General features: G+C 42.7%; 1 protein-coding gene across 1 annotated transcript in view; it reads right to left on the minus strand.

Annotated features, from left to right (window-relative positions):
- The window catches only part of LOC122881480 (IgGFc-binding protein), a 35,350-nt gene that overhangs the window by 12,386 nt on the left and 2,829 nt on the right, over positions 1-20,135 (minus strand). Inside the window, exons 3-29 of the mRNA XM_044207729.1 lie at positions 19,694-20,028; positions 19,008-19,599; positions 18,335-18,930; positions 17,706-18,252; positions 17,032-17,585; positions 16,414-16,963; positions 16,002-16,198; positions 15,397-15,535; positions 14,494-14,801; positions 13,674-14,250; positions 12,789-13,372; positions 12,044-12,611; positions 11,045-11,616; positions 10,354-10,915; positions 10,063-10,262; positions 9,727-9,862; positions 9,296-9,630; positions 8,633-9,212; positions 7,957-8,549; positions 7,302-7,869; positions 6,144-6,694; positions 5,505-6,057; positions 5,227-5,426; positions 4,711-5,088; positions 4,341-4,608; positions 2,336-2,383; positions 111-1,352 (exon numbers count right to left, since the gene is read on the minus strand). Of these exons, the coding sequence (XP_044063664.1) occupies positions 111-1,352; positions 2,336-2,383; positions 4,341-4,608; positions 4,711-5,088; positions 5,227-5,426; positions 5,505-6,057; positions 6,144-6,694; positions 7,302-7,869; positions 7,957-8,549; positions 8,633-9,212; positions 9,296-9,630; positions 9,727-9,862; positions 10,063-10,262; positions 10,354-10,915; positions 11,045-11,616; positions 12,044-12,611; positions 12,789-13,372; positions 13,674-14,250; positions 14,494-14,801; positions 15,397-15,535; positions 16,002-16,198; positions 16,414-16,963; positions 17,032-17,585; positions 17,706-18,252; positions 18,335-18,930; positions 19,008-19,599; positions 19,694-20,028 (12,333 nt within the window). The remainder of the gene's footprint in view (positions 1-110; positions 1,353-2,335; positions 2,384-4,340; positions 4,609-4,710; positions 5,089-5,226; positions 5,427-5,504; positions 6,058-6,143; positions 6,695-7,301; positions 7,870-7,956; positions 8,550-8,632; positions 9,213-9,295; positions 9,631-9,726; positions 9,863-10,062; positions 10,263-10,353; positions 10,916-11,044; positions 11,617-12,043; positions 12,612-12,788; positions 13,373-13,673; positions 14,251-14,493; positions 14,802-15,396; positions 15,536-16,001; positions 16,199-16,413; positions 16,964-17,031; positions 17,586-17,705; positions 18,253-18,334; positions 18,931-19,007; positions 19,600-19,693; positions 20,029-20,135) is intronic.

The raw sequence follows: 20,135 nt of genomic DNA on the forward strand, positions 1-20,135 counted from the left end.
TGTAAAATATTTTAACTCTCTAGTCAATATACTCTATATCATAACAATATCTGCTGAAAGAGATTTTGTATTTTTTGAGGTGGGTCTCAGCTATGATATGTGGACCTTACCTGGCTGTATACATTGCCCTGGAGCACCATAACCATTCATCTGGCTGACTCCAAAACTGTAAAGAGCAAAGTGGGAACCAGAGCTGGACACAGTGCGTCTATTGCTGCCAGGGGTTTGTGTGTAGGACATCTGCGCCCAAGAGAAATCTGTCCCTGCAACCTTTTTCCACTGGACATTATGGGGCAGGTTTGTACCATCAATACGCAGCTCTGCCATCGCACTGGTTGGAGTCACAATCAGGGCTTGGTTGTCAAAGCCCTCCAGAGCCTCTAGCGAGTAAGAGGAGCAGAAGCGGTCTGTAGGCAGGATGGTCATTAAGAAAGGGTCGTAGCAGTTTAACAAGCTCTGTTGGACACCGTTGAAGAGCATGAGGACCTGGATGCCATGATCGGCCTGAATGGAGAGTGTGTCAGGATTGTGGTAGCGGATCTCCATTACCTGGCCCCTGGTCAAACTCAAAGCATCTTTTCGGTTGTCAAATTGGACAGTGACTTGGGTGGGTTGGGAGGCCTGGAGGTAGACACTGTCATATCTACTCTGGAAGCTCAGGGGAGGCACGATGAAGCTGGATCCCCACCTGCTCACTGGCAGCAGCTGCTCATAAACATGATTACATTTCGAGAAGAGCCAGGTGCAAGTGTGACCCGTGACAACAGCAACAGGGTGCCGGGAAGCAACTCTGGTGCCAGAAAGGTCATCCGTGCTCTGGAGCTGGACACTCTCATATGGCTGGAGATCTATTACCATTTGGCTCCCACTCTCATAGACACGACCCTCAAACTTGATTGAGCCCCGTGGGAAAATCTCCACTTTGTTGCTCTCTTTTCCATTTGTCACAGAGAACTCTTTATAGGTGCCCAAGGGGGATCCAGCAGGTGTAAAAATGAAATATTCTGTACCCCATTCAGTGGTGGGATACACCACAGAGGTGTCTGCTGTGTACAGCTTGTAGTTGAAGGAGGTTACAGTCACATCTGCTGAGGCTTCAATGCGCACCGTGTTGGGAGACTTATTGCTGTCGTATATCTCAACACTAGTGGGGAGACTGATGGTGACCCTTTCTCCGGCATTTAGAGTTTTCTCCTGCTTGAAGTTTAAGGGAGGCACTTGCACTGTCACTTTAGCATTGGCCTGAACAGCAGTGATGTATAATTGAAAGCGAGGACTATCGTATTTTTGAGCATAATTCTGCATGAATGACAGGGCAAACTCTCTCCCTGCCCATCCAGCGCTAGATGGACCTGACAGAGGGGGGAAGAGCAAGAAACAAATGAGACAAATGAATGAGACTATTTGTGCCAAGGCAATCAAAGGACTCACAGAGTAGCAATACAAAACTTGGCATGAGACTTCTTGGATCGCATATATAGTACAAAGAAAGAATATGACACCAAAGGGAATGTGACTGAAAAATACCTTCATTTCAAAGTTAAAAAGCAGGGATGAATGCTAGTCTATAATGGATGGATTGCTTTTTTCCTTGATAACCATTATGAGAGATTTAGACTGAGGAATAGTCACTTGACTGCTTCTCAGCAGCACTCAATAAGTCACTTGCGCAGACAATATAATTGCATAATGGAAGTATTATCAATATCTGTGCCTTTGCTGTGAAAAGAACATTTTCTGGGCTCAGTCAGGGCCTGGGGGATTTAGATTACACTCCTGTTTCACCCATTCAGTATAATAGTTCCAACTCAATAGCAGCTGAAGGTAAATGATATTCCCAACAAAAGCAAATTTTCAGTTTAGATGGCTATCCTTTATGCGCTGCACTCTTAAATTTTTCACCTGTTTAAAATTCTGCTTCTTTCACACAAGCACCTGGTATGGCCGCACAACAATGCTCTCAACTGATGGGGTTGACACCTGAATAAATTGCTTCAAATTGAGCGATCACTTGGCTACATGTCCTGCTGGGGAATTCTGAGCCTAGGTTTGAGGAATACTTCTGTGATTGATTAACTGAGCTAAGCTACGATTAGTCAGATTTAATAGTTGTTAATGGTGGGCTGGGTTTTTGATAGATATTAAAGAATAAATGTTCCTGAATTTCAGAATTTTCCCCACTGCTACTGTGTTTGTTCAATTTAACACTGCTCAAAGTCATGACTAATTGGAAAAAAGAAGCAGATTATCACACAGAAATGAAAATGAATAACATTCAAGTGGGTCCTGCCACAGTTAAAAAAAATCAGTATGGAAAAATATGAATAAAGCTTACAGCTGAATAAAGCCCCCAGAGCACAAAGCAGCAACACGGTCCTCATGGCTGAAAGACAGAAATCTTTATTTTAGTTACAGAAATATTTGAAACTTACATTTGAATAATATAAATGCATTAATTTGATAAAACAGTCAACATAAATAATGTCAGAATGAATAGTGCTTACCTGCTTAAAAGCATAAGTATGATGAATTTTTTTAGTTCCATCCTTTTATATACTTCGACGTACAAAAACACCCAACAGGTATGACAATACCCTTCCTCTAAAACAAATTAAGGTAGAACTTGGCACTGCTGTATGTTGACATAGGTGCGAAGTCCAATACTAACTACATGTACAGTATGGGATGAATCATTCATCTTTTGCTTTAGTAACACACCTAGAGACACCCACACCCTGTCATTGTATTTAACGAGAATCCCTGCACAAGCTTCTAAATAATTTGTATTAGTGTAGAAAATAAGCTATTGCATGTATAGGTAATACTGAATATTGTAATGGCAAGAACAAACAGACTCTCTGATATAATAATATACAAATATTATAATTGTTTGGCGTCAATACTTCATTACTTCTGAATCAATTTAAGGGAAAATAATAATTCTATCAACCCAGACAACCTTAGAAATTCTTTTTCTCCTAAGTGGAAAATTTACAAAACACAGAAAAAGACTTATAACTGGATATCAGTAATCATGCTATTAGAGTTTTTAGTCATGTTTATTCATTATTTATTTTAAATCAGCAGAAATGCCAATGCCATCGGATGTATAACGCCAGGCAGATAGGTCATTTTTATTATTTGCCCACAGCAGTATGTACTGTATATTCTGGTGTAACCAAATATTATCCATTTTAGACTGGGCAAGGCAAGAATGTGATAAGACCAAGATCACAACTTATCTTCAAAGTTACCCAAGAGTCTGAGCAGACACTCCACAGAATATTTGTATCATACTGATATCTCAAATCACAGAATATACGAGTTTCCAAATTCTGTTTTCTAGTAAGAACATACATTTTCTTAGATTTCCACTGTAGAAATAAATCAGCTGTGATGCAATTACATTTTAGCAACTGCTAAATAATGTTACATACTGAGTGACATTGAAAAAAATGTCACTTTACTTTCAAAAATAATCTTCTGTCATTTGTGTTATCAGAGAAAAGCCTCTGTCACACACCACCTATTGTGCATCACACTGCTAGCATGTAAGCCATAGTGCACAAATCACAATTTATGCCAATGTTTATATTGTGTCCTTTAAGCCACTTCATTCTTATAAAAAAAAAAGTGTCAAGTGTCAAATAAGTGTCCCTTGTAAAGCTTGCAAAATGGGTGGATAATCCCAGTGAAATCATTGATCAACTCCTAAACTAACATTTATGTAGGGTGGCTGTTGGGCTAACGGGTGGTTTCTGTTGGTTCTGGGTGTCATCCAAGAATAACAACACATAGTGGATCGTGCAACAATATTTGTGATAGAAAGTAAACATAACTTGGTCCTCAAAGTTTGCATTCAATTTATTTTTTCAACAATGATTAAAAAACCCTCAAATATTTAATTAGTGTTCATTTTGTCGTTTTCCCTTGGGCAGGGCAACAGTAAGTCTGGTTTAGTTACGGTACACATATTGTGGAATTAGATAAAGGCGTGCACCTCATTTTTTTTGTTGGAACCTAAATCAACACTGGCCAGAGATGACCTTATTTAAAAAAGGGTGTATGGGCCAAACTGATAAGAGGGCTGTGACTATTATGTAAAATGTAAGAGAAGGGCATGTTTAAAAGACAGACGACACAAAGTTGTTTAAATTGTTTTTGTATTTAATACACATTACTCAAGACAATAAAAGAGTCAATCATCCAGTGAAGCCACTGTGAAAAGAGAAAATATTAATCTTCATTATTATCATCGTTATTGAATTCATTTTTAAAACATACACTAATTAGTTAATGCACACACAGTACTTTTGTTGTGGAGAATATCACTTACCAGCCAGGAAAGTCTGGGAGAACCCATGACCTGACTGAATTGTGAGAGTGGAGGTCATTAAGGTTTCCACAAAGACCACACAATTTGCCTGAGTACCAGAGAGGGACCTTGACTGTCACCATGGTAACACCAATTTCTATCTCCAGCTCTGACTCCATCCCAGCGTCTTTCCTCAGGATCACTATGACCTCTGACTTGTCCTGGTTCACGCCAGATGACAGGGACACGCCCGATGGCAAAATGTGAGGGAGGGACACAAAATGTCCATTCACCTGTGGGATGCAACAGTGAGTTCGTTTGGACAAAACACTTTAAAATGTCAATATACTATATGTTTCACTTTGTGACCATCAAAATCCTTAGTGGAGTTATACCTTCACTGTACCATCCTGTATGGCAAATGATGATCCATGCAGGAGGATTTGAAACACAGTGACAAGCCTGGAAGAGCTGCCATAACAAGGTCCATGGTAAGAGATCACGCTGAACCACTGCACACTTGCCTCATCACAGAGGGACATCAGACTGTAAGATAACTGAGGTTCCAAGCTCAGCTGCTGCCCACTGAGTGTGGAGACCTGGAGGCTGTCCCTGAGCTCACAAACTTCTGGTCTGTCATGACAGCCCCAGGAACCATTCCTCAGGTCACACTGCTGTCCCGGACTGCAGCTCGAATACTCACAAATCACCCCACTCAAAGGGTGGCACCAGCATATCTGGGTGCAGTCCTCAATGTACAGTTGCTCATCCATCTAAAAAGAGGAGAAGAGAAAAAAAAAAAAAAAAAAAGTCTGCAATTGCTTTGAAATACTCCATGTGAGTTTTGATTACACATAACATTCCCTTGAGAATGTACATAGTTACTGTCTGTATTAAGCTTCTATATTTACCTTGATATATATATCATGAAGTACACATCCACACTGACTGTAAGGTACGCACTCGCCCCCATCATAAACATTTCCATTGTGGCACTGGCAGCCTTCTGAACAGCGAGTTGATGAATAAGCAGGCTGGAGCAGAGCAGGGCATGAGTTGGAGCTGGAGTCAACACACTCACTTGGGCTGCTGCGGTCAGGACACTTGAGAGCTGGTGGTAGGACATACAAATAATTTAGAGTGGATCATATACTCTTCATTTAAACTGTGATCAAAATGATTCATTTACCACAAGGCGTGTTCTCTCTCCATGGTCCTACTGGTATTCCTTTAGCCTGGCAGGCTGTAGAATACGCTTCCAGTGCTAGACATGCGGCCATGTGCCCTGCCCCAGCACAAACTGCCCTGATGCACATATGTGCATAAATATCGCGCTCCACACCACTGTTCCAGCAATGGTTGAATTCAATACTACTGATCAACAGGACATCACAGATCATGCTGTCATGTGGGGACGGGCTGCACTCAACACACTCTCTCCCACAAGTATCAGTGCAGTGCTGTCCAGGAGCTACTTCTGCCCAGCTCAGCAGGAGCTCTGCAAAGCTTTTGGTAAGATGACCACTTCTCAGTTTCTTGTCATCATACCTGTCCCCATTGAAGTTCCCACAGAGGCCCGAAGCTATGCGGTCATATACCTGCGGTACAGTTAACCTGAGGTATTGGGTAGAGGACAAGTCAATTCCCACCCCGGATAGTGTGATAATAATCAGTCTGTTGCCAACGTGGTATGCTTTAAGTTCTCCATTGTCAAAAGGTACGCTGCGTTCTTCTCTGTTTACCTGAAAGCACAGACAACAGTTAAGGCTGCAAAGATCTTATGAAACTTATCTTTAAAACACAAATTAATACAGATTGCAGAACTTACTTGTATTTTCCATACAGTTTCAGGGTCAATGGACACTTCCAGTGAAAGCAAACGAAATTCTAGTTTGCCGATTGTGAAAATGCCATTCCTGTCCTTTTTAAAGCTAAGTAGCAGAGTATAGTCATGCATGACGTTAGAGGAGAGGGCTGACAATAAATAGGTACAAGCTCCGTGGTGAGGCAGTATAATGCCATCAAAAGTGATGTAGCCAAAGCCAGCCAACACTTGGCAAACACCATACTGCAAGCCAAGGCCATCCTTTACTGAACAGCTTTCCATGGGGCTGCAGGTCACTTCTCCTCTTTCACAGTTACACTTTTGGCAGCTTTTCTCTGAGTAGAAGTGGCCAGCAGGGTGATACTGTCCCTCATGCATGCAGCCACAGTCAGAAACCAGCACACACTGGCCATCACTCAGGACGTAGCCATGGTCACACTGGCAGCCCTCCTCACAACCTCCACTACAGTTTGCTGGAGAGGACAGTCCAAGGCACACAGCAGGACACTGAGGTCCACACAGCTCATAGTGGCTATTCTTAGGGCATGACATACCTAGGGGGTAACACACACACACCAATTTTAACATATGATTTACTTTGTTGTAGAGTGTAAATCTCCTATTCTACCTAAGAGACAGTAAAAAAGCACAAGATGTTAAATATGGAATGGACACTTGTGAGAACTTAAATCAGGGAGGTTGAAATTTGTTTTTCGCCTTCCATTTATAGTCAAAATAGTGTTGCATCAAATCAGATGTAAATAATTGATTTATTTGGCATAACATACCTAACCTATAACCCATACATGAAAACCTTTATTCACTATATTTGACATACTTTTAGAGTGTGTGTGTGTGTGTGTGTGTGTGTGTGTGTGTGTGTGTGTGTGTGTGTGTACGCACACGTGGTGCTGTTCCAGGCTTCTGTCATTCCTATTCTTACTGTTAAAGTGTTACGGATTATGGGCAATTGAAAGTCAACAAGCCAGCCCTCAAGTACTTGCCAGTTTCACAGTGGGATAGCCCTGAACCCTGACAGACATTTAAATGTGTGATATTTATTCGTCTGAGTCGGTGAGACAGTACACCATAATCAGCTGGGAGGTGTTGAGTAAAAATAAAATTTAACTGATGGACGAACAGATTGAACCACATACTCACCACAGAAAGTGTCACTCCTCCACTGCCTGACGTGCAGCTGAGCTGCTTGGCAGGCAGCAGCATAAGATGCAATGGAATTGCAGAGTGCCGAGTAGTGTCCATCATAAGAGCAGCAATCTGCTACACAACTGTGGAAGTAATGCTTGGGACTTAACACTGAGGCACAGTCTGCAAATGGCCCTAGCTCATTCAACAACACCCCACAAAAGTCACTGCCTTCAAAAAGCTTCTGTGCTTCAACAGGACAATGTTTCAGTCTGGAGGAACAGTTGGACCTACAGGCCTCTGTTCCCGGAGACTTCCAGCTGTGGGCAAACTCTAGTCTATTTTGGGCAAGCTCTTCATTGGGCATTACTTGGTCGTCTTCAGGATCAGTGTTGGCATTCCCACAAAGACCAGAGACAGAAGAGCTATAACTGCTGGGGAGGATAACCATTAGAGTGCCGGTGTTGTAGACAATCAGCTGTAATCCCACATCAGTGTGAATGATGACGGACGAAGGCGTGTGGTAGGCACTTACATGGCCTGTCTGGTGAGAGTATGGTAAGGGCTTATACAGTCCATCAACCTGAGAATGAAAAGAAACAAAACATTAGAATTGCATACAGTGGTTCATTTTGAAGACTGTGTCGATAAGACCTAGTTAAGTACTCACCAAAACCTTTCCTAGGTCATCTTTTCCCATCACCATCTCCAAACCATAGATTGAGAGTTTTAAGTTGAGGCTATGAAAAAGTCTGTTGTGGCAACTTGCATCAGATATAGTGATATTGAATGGTGTTAGTCCAGTTAGGTTGGACTTTGTTTGAACCATTGAATACGCACAATTTTCTCTAAAGTCAAAATTATGTCCATCAAAGGTTTTAAAATGCAGCCCAGTGACAATGGTACAGTTCTGGGGGTTTTCAGGTTGGCACACCCTCTTGTGATGTAACTGCTTGCAGACCATTCCTCTGGGGCACTGGGCTGGGAGGCAGTGGACCTCTCCAGTAGCCGGTCCACAGACACAGAGCTGACCACAGTTGTCCGGTGCCCAGAACGTTGAGTTGAGGCTGTGGTATTTGCCTCTGGAGTCTGTGCAGCCACAGTGATGTGGATGCACACAGCCATTTGGACTTTTAATGAATCCGGGGTCACAGAAGCAGCCCTGAACACAGACCTTATTACAGACAGTGGCATTAAATTCACAGGATGGAGGACAGGCTGAGCCACAGGTCTTGTAGTAGGTGTTTGGTGGACAGTGCACATCTGAAATTAGATATTAGTGTGTCATTTCAAGATTTTAATCACAATAAAGTCATTATATTGCACCCCTCAACATGATTACTTACCAACTGTCACTCCACCGTGGTAGCTATCACTGGATCCTGCACAGACTACAGAATATGAATATATGGCTTGATCAAGAGCAACTTTTGATGCTTCGTTATTCATGTGGTCGACTACACAACTTTCATAGAAGGAATCCGGATTGACTTTACTATGACAGTGGGCCAACGGACCATTCTGATCCATGAGCACAGAACACCGTCTCCTGTGACTAGAGAAAACCTCAGAAACAGAATCTGTGGGCAAGGTCACTTCATCCAGTTTCTGCTTACAGCCAGTACAAACATTATGGTCCCCATCAAAGAGCCGGTAAACCTGAGCGAGCTCAGCCCTTGTCCTAATGGGGCGGGAACCAGGAGTAGTTACAGGATACTCATCTTGAGGATCACCGTTAAAATTGCCACACAGCCCATAGACTTTGCTCTTGTAGTGTGGATCCAGTGTAACAAGAACAGTGGAGTTCCCGTCAAAGACTACATGCATACCAAAGTTAGTTTTCAGTAGAGCTTTGCCCTCCTTGTAAGAGACCTGGATCTTACCCCGCAACAGATTAACAGGTATATAAGTCACTTGACCATTAACCTGAAAATAAAAAAGGGGAGACTGATTAGTGATTAAATTAAAACCTAAGCAGCTTCGTCACTCAGAAACTGCCATTTACTTACGTGTATGCTGCCCTTCTTATTACTGAGCTTGATGATGAACCCATAAGCTTGTACAGTGACCACCTGTATGGAAGATGCAGCTCTGCTGCCATTGCAGTCATTCTTCTTTGACACACTAAAGGGTGTCAGCCCACATGCTGCCCCTTTACTGGCTGCGAGCAGATACGTACAGGTACCCTCAAAGTTATAGTTGAGCCCATCGAAGGTGTGGTAGTGCTGGCCTCCCCAGGCCCAGCACAGACCCTGACGGCTCTCACAGACATGAACACCATTCCTCAGGTAACATTTCTCTGTTTCATCACATTTTCCCTCACATGGATCTGGGTTTTGCTCTGCTTAAAAAAGGAAAAGAATCATTTTAACATGAAAAGTAATGCACTAGCAAGCAAATCAGTATCTAAAAATTATGTTTCTTCAATTTAACTGCTCACCATCCTTGTGGCAACCCATGATTCCATCTGAAACTATACAACTGTGTAGTGGAGGACATGAGTATTGCTCACAGACAAGAGGAGGCCCACAGGTGCAGTTAACAGTACAGTTCTGTAGCAGTTTGCTCTCAGAGGCCTGAAAATAGAAACATGAAAGAAGCCAATAAATAATAATATTGGAATGCATTTACTGAAGAGGTAAAATATTAATTTGAATACAATTCTTAAATTACAATATTGCAAACAGAAATTGTCTAATTAAAAGTAAAAGTGTAGGACTAGCCAAATTAACACTTTTCTAATTAGACTGTACAGAAAACAGTGTTTAATTCTGACCTTAAACCTCCTCCCGTCATGTACGCAGCCACACTGCTCTGCTGGTACACAGGCATGGCCATCATAAAGGTGTCCAGTATTACACTGGCAACCTTCCTCACAGTCCCTGGGGCATTGCACTGCCTGGCTAATCTCAGGACACAGTGAGGAGCAAGCATTGGCACAGTGGCTGTAGTGGCTGAATTGAGGACATTGATAAGCTGTAAAAATAAAATAAATAAAACTCTTAAATCAGTACAATATTTTACTGCATTTAATCATTTGGAACAATATACCAAGTTGTTGACTTACCACAGCCTGTGGTGTTCATCCAGAGGTCAACCATCACTCCTGCCTCTGTACATGCTGCCTCATAGGCCCACAGTGCATCACACAGGGCCCATCGTTGTCCCTCTGCAGCACAAAGGTTTTTCATGCAGAGTGAGTAGTATTTCTGTGGACACACTAAATGGTGGCAAGAGGAGAATTGTCTGCTGGGATGGGTGAGAAGGCCACAGTACAGGTCAGAGGTGTATTTGGGCATAGGGGACTGGCAGAGTTGACAGGCACTGTCACATGTGTCGCTGCAGGATGATTCAATATCAAACAACTTCCATGATGGTCCAAAGATGTCAGGATCAGAGATCACGGTGCCATTGGGCAGCTGCAGGTCATCCGACGGATTGCCATTGTAGTTCCCACAAAGGCCACAGGTTGTCTGGTGGTAAATGTCGAGGATCTTGACCAGAATATGGTTTTGTAGGTCTGAAACAAGCTCAACTGACTGTGGGGTCTTGATGTTTATCCATCCATTTTTCTGATGCACAGTTACATTGTTCTGGGAGAACGGCAGGTTCTCGTATACTCCATTTACCTGGGTGAAATAGTTCATTTTAAAATATAATATACAATACAGTTTGTGTATGTGAAATTATTTTACAGCACATGCTAAGAGATGCACAATAAATCATGTTGAAGTTTGTGAAATCATTAAATGAACTACCTGAATTTTTCCAGGAAAAGCTGCTGATGTCTTAAAATACATATTATTGACTTGCAGGTAGATCCGCCTGCCCTCACTATGGTTGCCCTGTGCAGCTATCAAAACAGGCTCCACATCCAGTTTCTTGAGAGAGCACGTCTGCACCAGGGTGTAGTTACATGAACCATGAAATTCAAATGCCTGTCCATCAAACGTGGTGTATTGTGATCCATCAACAGAGCAGTGTGCTACTTTGAGTTTGGGGTGGCAACCTTGAACACCCCTAATAAGCTTACACTCCTCATCCTCTCCACAGGAGACATTACGACAAGTCATGTGCCCCCCAGCATGGCATAAACAGCTTTGTTCGCATGTAGACACTTCCTGTCCGGCCTTGAGGTATTCTCCATGGTGAAAGCAGCCACAGTTTTCTGGAGAGACACACAGGTTGCCACTGTGAACTAAACCTGCTTCACAGAGGCAGTTCTCCCCAATGTTTCGAGGCATCTCTACTGTGTTATTCTGCCAGCCAAGGCAGAGGTGAACAGAGGTAGAACTCATATTGTAACTGCTATTGGAGGGACAGGATGGGTCTGCAGAGATACAGAGAGACATCAGTCACTTAGGGCAGGAAGACAGGAAAATGTTGTAAAAGTTAGGGTTGACCAGTGATGCATTAGTACCATCTAGTGGTCCAATAGCACCTGTGGCCTCAATACCAATGAGTCACTATCTATACTTAAAAAATAAATGTACAATATAAATACACAAGGGAACAAACTTTACATTAAAGTACCTAGAGGCATGTATCCGATTTGTATGCAAATAATCTCCAGTGTCTTTTCCTCATGTTACGTGATCAATATCAACAATCTAAACATGATGAAATTGCATCTGCAAACTCCATATTTCATTTGGTGTGCAATGATGCTGAATTCCAAACTGCACTGCCATTACAAATGTAGAGGATACTCATTTAATTCACTTGCACAACAAAGCTGGGAGCACATTAACACTCACAGCAGAATCCAGGACTCCTCCAGGCATAAACTGTAGCCTTGTGGGAAAGGCAGACAGCAGTATACTCTGCCAGGGAATGACACAGTGCAGGCTGGAGACCTCCGTGAAGACACAGGTCACTGACGCAGCGCTTGTAAAAGCTGGAGGGGTCCACTTTGCCATGACAGTGTCTGAATGGTCCATTAACTTCCAAAATCTTCCCGCAAGCCTTCGGGTCAGAGAAGTGGGCCAGGCGCTCAGATGAACATTTTGGACAACTTCCTCCTAGACAGCCCTCCACACACCAAGGATTCTGCCCACTTCTCCATTCTTTTACAAAATGCTCAGGACTGAGATGCTCCTGTGTGCCATTTGCTGTGAGGTCATCAGCAGGATCAGAGTTGAAATTACCACACAGGCCACAAATAGCATTAGCATATTTACTGGAGAGACTAATGCTAACTATGCCCTCTGTGCTGAGACTAAATTCAAAGCCCATGTCTGTGTAGATATAAGTGTGCAGCCCCAAAGAGAAAGCCAGTGCAGCTGGGCTGAAATGACAGGGCATGTTCCTCTTGACACCATCAACCTGTAGGGGGTGCAAGAATTGCATTTGAAAGTCAGCACAGGGCAACACATTCAAAAAGTCATCTTTGTGAAATCTGGTTTAATTATTAGACAATTCATTTATGACCCATTAGTGTCAGAAAATTATGCTGTGTTAGAGATGACATAAAAAAATACAAAACAGGATATTAGCACTAACCTCTATGTTCTCAGTGTTTTTGCTGTTTAGCTTCACAAGCACACCACTCACATTGACCAGGACATGAAGTGCTGACTCTAGGTGTCCATCTGTCTGTATGTAAACCTGAATGGCATCAAGGCCTTGTTTCTGCCCACACATGCCCAGTAACTGGTACTGACAGGTGCCATGCAAATCATAGTCATGCTGGTCAAAGGTGACTATGTGCTGACCAGTATACTTGCACGTCTGCTGGGGGTGCAGTACACAGCTTCTGACTCCATCTTGAAGACCGCAGTATTCATTGGGTCCACAAGAATCCCGATGGCACTGCGACTGGTGGGTGTGTGGGTCACAAACGCACTGTTCAGTGCATCCCTCATCAGCCCAGAAGGTCTGGTTGTTGTGGTAACGGTAGCCGTTGTGAGTGCACCCACACTGGGACAAGGGGACACAAGTGTCACCATCCAGGACGAACCCTGGGTCACACTGGCAGGTCTCCACACAAGCCAGGGTGCAGGGGCTTGAACCGAATGGGGCCTCACAGGTGGCAGGGCAGGCTGTGCCACAGGACTTATAATGGCTATTCAGTGGGCAGGACATGGCTGATTGGAGAGGAGAATGATCAAAAATGGAGGAAAAAAACTGCACACACATTCCTGACACACTGTTTTAAAATGTTTTAACAGAAGCAGCTGTTCGGCTGTTACATGTAAATGGAATTTAACAGGTATATTTAGGAACTTTATGAAGATTTCAGTGTAGTCATGTGTGAAAGCATATCTGCACATAAAATGGAGAAACGACACACCTGTAACCAATGAATTATGGTAATTGGTAAGAGATCTTTTAAAATCGCAAGTAACCAATTGATAGTATTTGCTTCACAGTAACAAATTTGCTTACGGCAGAAGGTGCTATTCCTCCACTCTCCGATCTGGGTCTGAGCATTTTGGCAGGCAGCAGCATAGGCCTCCAATATTGGGCAGAAGGCCTTCTGAATGTCTTTACTAGAGCACAGATCAAATATGCTCACTGCTGTGGAGATTTTAGTGTAGTTAACAACTTCCCAGCACAGGTAGAATGGATTTTGTGGTGACCAAATGTACTCATGCAGGGAGATCCATTGACCGGCTACATTTTTCTCTTGTAGCTGTTTAGCAGAGCAGCGTGGGCATGCATCTCCACAATCTGCTGTACACTGAACTTCCTGATCAGAAACTCTCCAGCTCCAGCCAAAAGTAGTAGCATCAACAGCCTCACCCTGTGGGGTTCTGAGGTCATCTTCTTCAATGCCATTATTATTCCCACACATACCACGGACTTCTGTTGTATTAGAGAGGAGGATAGTGGCAATATGAGAGAAGTCATACTTAATTTGGATGCCCAGACTAGTATCCACAACAACAAACATGCCACTCTGATAAATCTTCACAAGTCCAAACTGTAGAGTCACAGGCAGTAGCCTTTTCTCGTCATTTATCTGTTGAGCATAAACACATTATGCATTAAGAACGCATTTTCATGCAATTGTGGTTACATTTTAACCCTTGTTATCAGTCTATCTATATTGCAAAAAAACATGGCCTGTATATTTAAAGGCCATATTGAAGAAATTCTCATTATACTATAAGATGCCACTCAACCATAATTAAAGTTAAATCACAAATTGACAGTAAGGCTAGGATGGTGATGTGACTGTTTCCATCTCCAAATTCAAACTTACCCATGCATAGCCTTTTTCACCTCTGTAGATAGTAATATTGTCTTCAGCCACTTTGACATGAATAGCTTTAAGAATGGAAGCCTCGCTGGGGGTCCTGTCTTTCTGTACCCCGACCCAAAATGTATTACTCTCACTGGTGTCATTCAATATATGCATCAGAGTGTAGGTACAGTTTCCTTGGAATTCAAACACCTTTCCATCAAAAGTGTTGAAGTGGGCGCCTTCCAGTACCCAACATTGGGTTTGCCGAGGTTGGCTTTGGACACCACAAATCTCTTCATTCTCACAGATTTTATAATGATTATCAGCTGAAAAAAATAAGTGTTGAAAGTATCAGATTAATGGCAGTTTAGGTAGAAGATACATGCAGCTAGAGATACCGGCAGACAATCTGTCCTTATAAAACAACTGCTGTAAATAAAGTAAATTAATGATTGAAAGTTCATCAACAAATCAGCTGAGTTTGAGTTCAAGTGCAAATATTCTGTAGTCAAACTGCCTTATTTGGACGCTATCAAATGTAATCCCATTCAATTATTTGTGACACATTAAATTTCATGTCATGAGGAGGATTCCATGAGGAAATATAAACTGGTGCATTATTATTTATGATTGACACGGTAGTGCAATCAAGCTTAAACACCCAGGCAGACAGGAGATTTTTAAGTATATAATGGACTATTCAAAAAAAGGGGCAAAAGTTTAAACTTCATTTTAGGTCAAATGGACACTGAGGAAAAAAAAAACAAAAAACAATACACCTTTCTTGTCAGGGCTGTTTTGCAACCTCATACATACCACAAAGTGACGAATACAAATTTGATAATGTAAAATCGTTGAGTGTTGCATAGTGCAGCTGAATGAGGAAATGTCACCCAACCCAGCAGAACCAGCTAGCCCTACCTTTCCTTGCACAGCCCCAGGTATCGTTAAGGGTGCAGCTGTCTCCCTCGGGACAAGAGGCTGGCTCACAGCACATGGTGGCAGTGGCAGAGCAGTTACACCGCTCAGAGCATCCTTCAGCCCACGATATCTCCCCAATCTACAGAGAACAGTGAGTCACTGACTCTGAGTTGGTGTGTGTTACCCAACTGTTCTTTAACACCAAGCAAAAACAACCCAGGAAAATACAAACAAAAGGCCTAGGATTTTGTGATTAGTCATGCTACACAAAGGTGAGGCATATGTTCGTTTGGCCAAGACATTAATGAGTCATGTTAAATGTTAAATAACTGGGGCATGTCCCTTCTTTTGCTCAAATGTGGCAACATGTTTATAACTGAACTTGCAGTGGGGTCACATGTAAATTTGTCATGACACACATACACACACATGGCGTGAACCAATAGGTTTGTTAGAAGTCAAACAAAGCTGCAATTTTCAGGTCGGAGCACATGCTAAATATATAGTTCCACTGGATTAAGAAAAATCATGCATTAATTGCTGTGATAAAAAAAAAAAAAAGTATATGCTAGTTGGTATAAGCTAAATAATGTGTGGCTACTCACCTCATAGTAGTGCCCATGGTAGAAGCAACCACATTTCTCAGCTTTGACGCAACCATTTCCACTCTGCATGTATCCGGAGTTACATTGACATCCCTCATAACAGGCCCACGGGCAGGGGATATCGGATAAAATACCACAGGACTCAGGGCACGCACTGACACATATATTGTAGCGAGAGTTTTCAGGGCTTGAGAGCACTATGGGAAGAAAAACAAAATAATAATAAAAGGGTTCACATACTGTGCCGAGTCCAACTAGCCTTACATCAATCTGGCAACTTCACTGTATAGAGCTTGCAAGAGTTCTAGGTGCACATCAGAAGCATGTGTGCAGACATGCATGATTTACATGCACTGTCACGCCATGAAACACCACATGTATACGTAAGAAAGTCAAGATTCATAAAACTCACCGCACTTCCCACCCCTCCAAGCTCTGACCTTAGCTCCTGCCTCCTGGCATGCAAAAGTGTACTCCCTTAAACGACTGCAAAACAATTCTTCATTACCATTTGACATACACAAGTCATTTGCACAATTCTGAAAGAAGGGTTCTGGGTCCACAGTGGAATGGCATTCACTAAATGATCCTGCAGGAGCAAGCAGCATACCACAGAGATTATCAGATGCAAATTCAGCTGCCATGGTAGAGTTGCACACTGAACAGAGATCACAATCTTCAGAACAGTTCGTTCCAGGTGGTGAAAGTGACCAGGAAGATGCAAAGATGGAAACATCACTTGCAAGGGTGACATTTGGGCCCTGTTTGTCATCAACAGCACTGATGTTTCCACACAAGCCACACATTTTTCCATGGGAGGCAGGAATCTCCATTTGTATCAGATTAGGCCCTCCATAAGTGACAACAACCCTAGTGTCTACAACAAGACGAGTCAGCAAGCCAGAATGCAGTATTGCTATGTGATCCAGCTGGACAGGAAGACCCCTCAAAACACCATCAATCTGGAAAATTAAAATGTTAATTTACAATCAAAGCACACTAAACAGTTTGTAAATGTGCAACTGCTTACCTTTACTTTTCCCAAATACTCCATCTCCAATGATATGTTAACTCCATGGACCCTGAGGTACAGCTGTCCTTGCTGGATAATAACAGTGGGCTCAGACTCTTCCTCGTCACAAACCTGGCTTAGAATATAACGGCAGCTTCCCATATTAAAGTCAAAGCTATGGCCATCATAGCTCCTGAAGTGTCTGCCACCCATAACTGCACATTGCACAACAGGTTGTGATGCATGGCATGCCCTGCGGCCATCTTGGATGGCACATTTTGTTCCATTTGAACATGTTTGGTTGGTACATTGCACTCTGTTGTGGCCCACACAAACACAGTGCAGCTGACAGTGCTCATCAGGATAGAAGTTCTCATGGATTTCATGGTAAACACCATTGTAAACGCAGCCACACTCAGGGTTTGGTACACATTCCCCACCACTGTGGAAAAAAGCAGGTTTGCAGAAACATCCCTCTTTGCATTTCAATGCAAGAGGACTTGGGTTTTCTACACAGCCAAACATGTGACTGGAGCAGAGGCGGTATTCACTATTAGGTGGACAGGAGAGATCTAAGAAGCAGAGAGAAAAAAAAAAAATTCAAAATATTCCTATTCTGTACACATTTAAAAAAAAAAAAAAAAAAAAACAAACAAAAAAAAACTAAATGCAATTTCACTATGGTTACTTACTACAAAAGTTGAAAGCCCTCCATTCATTCACTATAGCTCCCATTTGTTGGCATACAGCAACATAGCTGGACAGAATCTGACACAGGGTGTTCTGGTTACTATAACAGAGGTCATGAACACAGGTATCATAGAAATCTTGTGGATCAACTGTTTTGTGACAGCTCTGGAATGCTCCCTCTGTATCCAGTAACCGTCCACAGAAATCTTTTGCCTGATAAAGAGCAATATCTTGTGAATTGCAACCCAAGGTGTTCATAGGCACATCTACACATTCATTTTCACTGCCGGTTTGCCAGTGTCTAATAGCCTGAGAGATATCAGATTTGTCGCCAGGCATCAGATCATCTTCTGGATTAGCATTAAAATTCCCACACAGGCCACAGAGATTACCAGAGAAGATCCTTGGCATTTGAACAGTCAGGACATCAGAGTGGTGCGTCACAACAACGCCAAAGTCAGTCTCTATAAACTTTGAAAGTCCAGTCATGTGGAGCTTTACTTTGCCTTGGCTCAACACAGATGGAAGACGCAGTAGCAGACCATTTACCTGAAACAAGTGGAGTGATGTTAACATTGCAAGTGAAGAAAACAGTTTGTCTAGATGTACTGTGGCAAATAAATGAACATACCATAACCCTGTTACTCCAATCATTTGACATCTCAATGGAATAACCAGAGACCACCATTTTAACATGCCGAAAGGAAACATTTGTAGCATCCCTTATCTGGTTCTGGACCTCCACACTAAAGTCATCCATGTCCCCCCAAGTGGGACAGCGAGAAGTGAGTAGGTAAGTACAATTGCCATAGACATCAAAGTTACGCCCATCAAAGGTGGTATAATGAGGATCTCCTTTGGTTATGCACACCCCAGGCCCATCAGTGTGACAGCCCAGGACTCCATTCACAACTTTGCACACTTCACCATCCTGGCAATGAGACTGAGCACACATAACCGTCTTGGAGTTAGGCTGGCAGACACATTTCTCCTGGCACTGTTCGTCGATCCAGAAGTTATCCTTGGGGAGATAGTAGGAACCTTTGTGAAGACAACCACACTTGCTATGTGGTACACACTTCCCACCACTCAGCAGATACCCCCTGTTGCATTGGCATGATTCCACACAGGGCAGGGTGCAATTACAATGGGCTTCTGGGTTACCGCAGGTAGCAGGGCAGGCAGAACCACAGATCTCATAGTGGCTGTTCATAGGACATGCCATAGCTGTGAAAGGAACAACATCCTCTTAGCATTTTTTCCCCAGCAAACCATGTTAATTTTTTTTTTTTTTTTTTACTCACAGCACTTGGCGATGGTTCTCCAGTTTTGGATTCTGGCCCCGAGTCTCTGGCAGATGTTGGCATATGCCGTCAAGATCTCACACACAGAGGAGGCAGCTTTATTGACATACAGGTTGTTCACACAACTACAAACAAATGGCTTAGGATTAATATATGAGTGACAATCTGCAAAAGGTCCACCACTCCTCTGCAGTAAAGTGCAACCAATCCAAAAGGAGTTGCCTTTAATGTCAGGAAAAGATTTGGTTTGGCTTTGAGAGCACACTGGACATGAGACACCACCACCGCAGTCCTCAATACAGGAGCCTGTGTCACTGTTCGCCACCCATGGGAGGGTAAAATCCACAGTCTGGGTCTCATTAGTGCCATTAGAGGCAATGATGCCATCTGAGGAGCTGTGATTAGCACTTCCACACAAACCGCACAGGACTCCATACAGCGCTGGGCAAACTTCAACCTGGAGATGATGTTTCCAGTCATAGTGCAGAGCCAGGCCAAAGGCAGTGTCTAAGACAACGCTGGAGCCACTTGGATAAAAGTTCAGGGACCCATTTCCCAGGGTGAGGGGCAGGTTCCTCTTCTGTCCATTAATCTGAGTTTAGATGTAAGAACAAACAATGTACATGAACACTAACAGCTACAAAAAGTGTATGTTTATTTTATTTAAATAAGTTCAGTGCACTCACCCTAACATGATTTTTGTCTCCTTTAACTATGGAGATATTAAAGCCCTGGATGCTTATGTGCACTCTGTGGATGGTGGCGACTGTGGCACTGTTCAAATATGCTCTGGCTATATCAATCTGTACTGGAACAGAGGCATTTAAGCCTGGACAGGCAGTCTGAACTAAAGTGTAGTTACAGTTTCCTTGTAAGACAAAATCTCTTTTATCAAAGGTGCGATAATAGGAGTCACCCCATGCAGAGCATATTTTAGTTTTCAAAGAACAGAGTGGTTTTCCATTTCTGATAAAGCACCTCCGTTTGTGACCACAATGCAAGTCTTCACAAGATGCTGCAGCTGAAATAAAAAAAAAAAAAAAAAAAACAGGCACAAATCTACATGGGGTTACACAAATTAAAACAGTCACAACAAATACTCAACATGTAATGCAAAGTCATTCAAAA

This window comes from Siniperca chuatsi, linkage group LG9 (assembly GCF_020085105.1).
Source record: "Siniperca chuatsi isolate FFG_IHB_CAS linkage group LG9, ASM2008510v1, whole genome shotgun sequence".
Classification (NCBI taxonomy): domain Eukaryota; kingdom Metazoa; phylum Chordata; class Actinopteri; order Centrarchiformes; family Sinipercidae; genus Siniperca; species Siniperca chuatsi.